The 6473-nt window shown below is 51.4% G+C and overlaps 1 protein-coding gene across 1 annotated transcript; it reads right to left on the bottom strand.

Moving 5' to 3' along the window:
• Nucleotides 1-396: 396 nt before the first annotated feature.
• LOC123180083 (calcium-transporting ATPase 4, endoplasmic reticulum-type) lies at nt 397-6225 on the bottom strand. The gene is made up of 8 exons (XM_044592044.1): nt 4250-6225; nt 3956-4025; nt 3705-3826; nt 3295-3573; nt 2748-3125; nt 1971-2080; nt 1535-1763; nt 397-1435 (listed from the first exon to the last, which is right to left on the bottom strand). Exons 1-8 carry the CDS (start codon nt 5645-5647, stop codon nt 857-859), a joined length of 3165 nt encoding a protein of 1054 aa, XP_044447979.1. The 5' UTR covers nt 5648-6225; the 3' UTR covers nt 397-856.
• Nucleotides 6226-6473: the final 248 nt, after the last annotated feature.

Genomic DNA, 6473 nt, shown 5'->3' on the forward strand with positions numbered 1-6473 from the left:
GCTCAAGGAATTTGTTTTGATCACATTAAAGCCAAGTCCTTAATCCTATTCTAAGTTGGGTTATATCTAAGAATGTGTGGATATTGTCATGGTAATGGGAATCATCAACCAGGTAAAAAGCTTTCTGCATAGCATGGTTGGCTAAATTTGGCTTTTGAGATTTAAAGAAAAAAAACTTGTACCCCACGTCCTTGCAGAGATCATAGAGACAACCCAGATATTTACAGTCAAGCTATTTGGCTTTTGCAGGTGTATGAACTACAGCATCTCAGAGCAGATAACAAAACAACCAGTGATTACCAGAACCAATTACTCTGCTTGCCATACGCTCAAAGGAACCATAATTCACAGACACATATCCAAAACAGCAGCGGCATTAACAATGTAGCGCACATCTGAAAACACAGCAGGCAGAAATGGCTGTTCCCCTGTGATGTACTATAATTATTTGCACTCTTGTTCGGCAAATAGCTCGCAGCAAAAACAAAGCAATATTCCAACACTCCGAGACCGAGAGATCACTACCTACATATAATTCACAGGATATATAATCAAAGGTTTGCAGCCTATAATAACAGCTAAAAAGAAACAAGAACACAGAGCTGCTAAGTTCAGTCTCCGCGAAAAGCGAGAGCTTTGTTCAAGAACCCTTTTTATCTACTTCAGTTTCTTATATATATATATATATATATATATATATATATATATATATATATATTATACGCTGAATAAACACCCTTCCTTTGGCGACCACTGTTACATGGTCCGAACATTCTGAACAAATTGGAATTTTTTTTTGTTGATGATTAGTTACCGCGGCGTCTGGAACAACCGCTGTTAGCCGCCGCCGCCTCCATCACTCGCCCTTCTGCTTTTTTAAACGCCGCTTGGGGCCTGCGGCGGTCGTGCACCTGCCCACGAACTTGAGGACCTCGTCGATGAGCACCACCGGGAGCGCGACCAGGAGCACCAGGAGCCACTCGTTCAGGCTGAGCGGCACGATGCCAAACACCTGCGCGAGGAACGGCACGTAGAGGATGAGGAAGTGCAGCCCGAACGACACCGACATGGCCAGGAGCAGCCACGGGTTGACCCACGGAGGCATCCTCAGCAGGCTTGTGTCCTCAGAGAGAGCGTTGAGCGAGTTGAACATCTCGATCGCCACGAGCACGGAGAGTGAGAGCGTCGTTGCCTTCACTTTGCCGGCCTGGAAGTAGTCGCAGGGGTTGTCGTCGAAGGTGAAAGTTCTAGCTCCAGCAGTGAAGGGTGCGGCTGTGAAGTTGTCCCAGCTAGAGCACTGGCCCCAGTTCGAGAGCTGCGAGTAGCTGACAAGCGAGTGACCATCTCCAGTGAGATCAATGCCCATGAAAGATCCGTGGGTGTACCAGATGACAAAGATGCCAACGGTTGCAACCCCCACGTAAAGGCCAATGACCTGCAAGTTATGTATAGTCGGTGAGATAAATTAATCTCGAAAAGAAAGAAAGGCAGAGATTCCTACAAGGGATCAAACAGATATGTGGTGATCAATTACCAGATAACGGAACAGAATCCAGGGAGTGATCAGTGAGTCGTCGCTCCTCCTTGGTGGTTTCTTCATGATGTCCTTGTCAGGCGGATTGAAACCCAAAGCAGTCGCAGGGGGGCCATCAGTGACAAGGTTTACCCACAGAAGTTGAACAGGTATCAACCCCTCAGGAATACCCAAAGCAGAGGTAAGGAAGATGGAGGCAACTTCACCAATGTTTGAGGAAATCATATATCTGCAGCAGTGAAGAAAAGACTTTCAGAATGCTCAAGCAGCGACATGTTTTCCAACAACTGAATGTAAAATCTAGATAAATTGCAATAGCAGTCCTACTCACGCTCGATTCAGGAACATTAGCTTTAGCAAGTCATATGGTACTGAAATTGCAATCAATCACAAAACTGCCAATGAGAAGTGGGAGCAAGGCTCTCGGTGCACAAACCTTATGAAAGCTTTCATGTTGTTGTAAATAGACCTGCCTTCACCAACAGCAGCAACAATGGTACTGAAATTGTCGTCAGCTAGTACCATGTCAGAAGCCTCTTTGGCAACCTGGAAAAAAACAATGATTTTTCAGATACTGCTGCCCAAATTATAAGCTGAACAAAAGCATGATTTTGCATATATCACTCTTTTCTTACAACCTCTAAAGTCTTGCTTTACAATCTGACTAGAAAACCAAATGTTGTTTTATACTGGTCTAACTCAAACGGTACTATGTAGTTAGCTTACAAGCAGTACGAGGCGAGGGCTAGGACTGGCAATCAATACATTTCAGAGGTTTCTGAAGTACAAAGGTTGAAAGACAAACAATAGTTTTGAGAAATCAATAGTTTTTGTCAGAAAAACCGATGAAAGAAGTGATTTTAAAGCAGAAAACCTTTAAGACTCTAAAGTGCAAAATGATGGATAATTCAGCTATGCTACCTTGTAAAGGGGTTAGCACCTATATTCTCTGCTCTGAATCATGAAATATATGATGGTGGTTCTGCAACAGCACATCTACAGTTTAGCATTTGTGATCAGCCTAGGTATGTTTTGTGACGGCTGCTAAACTTGTGGTTTGCAATCTCACTCTGGCGTGGGGTTGTACGGTGACTGTGAGTACAGATTTTTTTTCATTTGACATTATAGGAAAATGGGCACTTCCCCTGATTCAAGAGAGAACCAAAAAGGTGGTTCAAAAGCGGCTAACATTGTGTGCATTAAGAATATATACCTCAGTGCCGGTGATACCCATTGCTATACCAATGTCAGCAAGTTTTAGAGCAGGGGCATCATTTACTCCATCTCCAGTCATAGCAACAACTTCACCGTCTTCTTTTAACAGTCTCACAATCTCTTGCTTGTGCCTGGGCTCTGCCCTAGAGAACAGAAGGCCACCTTTCCTTCGCAGCAGTGTCTTCTTATCCTCAAGTGCCATGAACTCCCTCCCTGTAAAGCTCTTCAAGCTAATGTCTTCATCAGGTGAAAATACACCGATTTCATGGCATATCGCCTCAGCAGTTTCTTTGTTGTCTCCTGTAATCACCATAACACGGATGCCCGCAGCTCTGCAGTCCTCAATAGCATCAAAGACTTCTTCCCTCGGAGGATCCTGTTACAACATTCAGAATAAAGACTTGTCAGTGTTGCAAGGAATCATATACAGAAAAGCATACTGACAAATCATGGTCCCCGGCCAAAAGATTTTTCTAGATTACAAATTATAAAGTGTAGAGCAGCATTGATACAAAACATATCCTCAATGAGGAGCACAGTCTTACCCTTAGGCCAGCAAGACCAACAAATATCAGGTCAGTTTCAATTGCCGCATAATTGGCTGGATCCAGCAAAAGCTTGCGAGCAGGGTGGTATTCGCCATCATATGTTGCGAATTCACCAAGATCCTCCTTGTATGCAAATCCGAGGCACCGTAGAGCTTTTGTTGACAATTCATGGAGACTTGCCAAAACAGCTTTTCTAGATTTCTCATCTAAAGGCACAACTGAACCATCCTGCAGCTGAATATGGCTACTCCTCTCCAGCAAGGTTTCAACAGCTCCCTGCATCAGGACACATCATCATGCACTTAGTGTCACTCCCACAAACATAAAACAATGGTATAATGCAGGATAATTTTATTTAACCATATCAGTGGGAAATGGTGGTATAGCAAGAGATACGACATTCACACCTTCACAAGTAAAGTGTTGCCTCCTGATTTGGAGGTAACGATGATTCCCATTGATTTCCTCATACGGTCGAACTCGAGCGTGGCAATCCTTTTGGCAGCATTGCTCCACCATCGGCAGCAGCCTGACAGCAAACAATACCACAAAATGCTCAGTATATAGTTGTCGGTTAACTCAGTAGCAGGAATCAGAAAATATCAAAAAAATAGCAGGTTATGTTACACTAAGCTCGAAAGCATGCATTGATGCTTACCTAATGTCTCGGACGGATCCACCGACAGACCATTCTTTCCTTCAGGTACTCCCATTTTCTCAACCAGGACCTACCAGAAACCAACCAACAAATTAATCATCATGGGGAGCCTAAGAATGGAATGTCTTCCAACATCAGTACTATCTGAATTTGGACTGACACAACCTAAACTCCAGCGATAACTGTATCCTAAACTGTTCAGTTGTGGATCAAGTAAGCACCACCATATTCTCGAATTAAAATACTGTAAAATTCAAGGAAACTGAGAATAGCATGAACTGTACCAATCCTCACCTTCAAAGCAGCCTCGGTGGGCATTCCGGTGGAAACATACTGGTTTGAAGAATGTGAGACACTGGCGTCATTACACACAGCGGCAACCTTTGCGATCATCTCAAGATTTGCATCCATCCTCCCAGCAGGCCAGTCGTAGATTTTGCCATCACGGGGATCATACGACGTGCCGTCCACCTTGAAGCTCCTAACTTTCCCTGGGGCATCACCGATCGCCACGAGCTTTGAGACTGACATCTGGTTGGTGGTCAGAGTCCCAGTCTTGTCGGAGCAGATCACGGTGGTGCAGCCCAGAGTCTCCACACTGGGCAGCTTCCTGACAAGCGCGTTCTTGGCGGCCATCTTCCTCGTTCCGAGGGCGAGGCAGGTGGTGATCACGGCAGGCAATCCTTCGGGTATGGCGGCGACGGCAAGCGCCACGGCGATCTCGAAGTAGTATGTGCACTTCTCGAACGAGAAGCGAATGTTCCTCGGCACCCATCCGTCGAGCTCGAAGGTCAAGAAGTACTTGACGTTGATGAGCCAGACGAGGATGCATATGAGGCCGATGATCTTGGTGAGCGCCTCGCCGAACTCGTTGAGCTTCTTCTTGAGCGGCGTGTCGTCGTCCTCCTGCGAGGCCTCGTGGATCTGCGAGTGGATCTTGCCGATCTCGGTGGCCATCCCGGTGTGCACGACGAGGCAGACGGCGGAGCCATTGACGACGGTGGTGCCCGCGAACACCATGCACTCCTTGGCCTGGATGTCGGCGTCCTCGGCGGGCACGGCGTGGGCGGTCTTGTTGACGGAGTTGGTCTCGCCGGTGAGCGACCCCTGCTCGACGCGGAGCGTGGAGGAGACGAGGCGGAGGACGCGCATGTCGGCGGGCACCTTGTCCCCGACGCGGAGCATCACGACGTCGCCCGGGACGAGGTCGCGGGCGGGGAGGGCGGGCGCCCACTCGCCGTCGCGGAGCACGGCGGCGTGGTCGGACTGGATCTGGCGCAGCGCCTCGAGCGCCTTCTCGGCGTTGGTCTCCTGCCAGACCCCGACGGCGGCGTTGACGACGAGGATGAGGAAGATGACGAGCGGCTCGACGAAGGCCGAGAGCGTGAGCGCCCCCGCCGACGAGGAGAGCGCGAGCGCGAAGGAGACGGCGGCGGCGGCGAGCAGGATGCGCACCAGCGTGTCCTCGAACTGCTGCGCCACGAGCTGCAGCACGGACGGGCCCGGGTGCTCCAGCAGCTCGTTGGGTCCGTGCGCGCGCAGCCGCGCCGCCGCCTCCGACGAGGAGAGGCCGCGGTCCCGGTCCACCCCGAACCGCTTCTCGCACTCCTCCACCGTCCGCGCCCACGCCGGGAACGGCGCCGCCTTCCCCTCCTCGTTCACCGCCGGCGCGTCGTGGTCGGCCTCGCCCATCGCGGACCGCGTCGAGGAAAGGAGTCGCCTTTGATTTGATGGAAGGCCCCTCCGCCGGCGGCGATCTCAGCAATGCGAAATCGAGGGGCGGCCTCGCGGAATTCGCCCCGGGGACGGCGAGGACGCGGTCTTATACCCCGCGCTGGCGTCCGGGGCGAGATCTCTTGCTTGGCCTTGGGGCGAGGCGGTTGTTAGCGTGCGGAGCCGGGATTCCCTCCGCCCCGCAACGAACCAATCAACCAAGAACCCAAACCCAGACCCAAACGCAAAGCCGGCACGCGCGCGCCCCCGGACGGACGAACGGGAGCCGGAATTCCCGAGCGCGGCCGGCAGTCACCGGCGGCGGGCGGCGGGATGCCTGTTCGTCAGTCACTGGACGGAAGGGGAAGTGGAGGGGGTGGTTGGGGGGCTAGAGGTGGTGGTGGGCAGGTGGGAAGGGCATGCCTGGCGTCCCGCCACGAGTACTTGTAGGCGGCAGCAGCACTCGCGCCGCGCCGCGCAGGCCTGGAGCCGAGGAAGGTGGCAGGAAGCTTCGTGCGGGCGATGGGTGGTAATGGCGGATCGGTGGTACGTACGCGTGCGTGCGGGTGTGATGTGTGGGTGATGCGGTGGGGTGCGGTGCGGTGCGGCCACTCTCAACCGCTGCCTGCCAAGTGCCAAAAGCGGGCGGCACGCGCGGCGCGAGGGGCAGAATCGTCCGTCCGGCTCCTGTTTCACAGTGGTAGAACATCTCTCTGCTGCCGCCTTCCCTCGTTCACCATCATCAATGGCGGCACCTGCTCACCCGCCCGCTCTCTGCCTCCGCCATCAATGGCGGCTTCCGCTT

This window comes from Triticum aestivum, chromosome 1D (genome assembly GCF_018294505.1).
Source record: "Triticum aestivum cultivar Chinese Spring chromosome 1D, IWGSC CS RefSeq v2.1, whole genome shotgun sequence".
Lineage (NCBI taxonomy): Eukaryota > Viridiplantae > Streptophyta > Magnoliopsida > Poales > Poaceae > Triticum > Triticum aestivum.

What these genes read in the sequence shown, in the direction of transcription:
- LOC123180083 (XM_044592044.1), bottom strand. Translation starts at nt 5,647, where the DNA reads ATGGGCGAGGCCGACCACGACGCGCCGGCGGTGAACGAGGAGGGGAAG. An exon ending in GGATCCGTCCGAGACATTAG is followed by an intron (nt 3,827 to 3,955) that starts GTAAGCATCAAT and finishes GTTTGCTGTCAG; the next exon opens with GCTGCTGCCGATGGTGGAGC. An exon ending in AACATGAAAGCTTTCATAAG is followed by an intron (nt 1,764 to 1,970) that starts GTTTGTGCACCG and finishes TCACTGCTGCAG; the next exon opens with ATATATGATTTCCTCAAACA.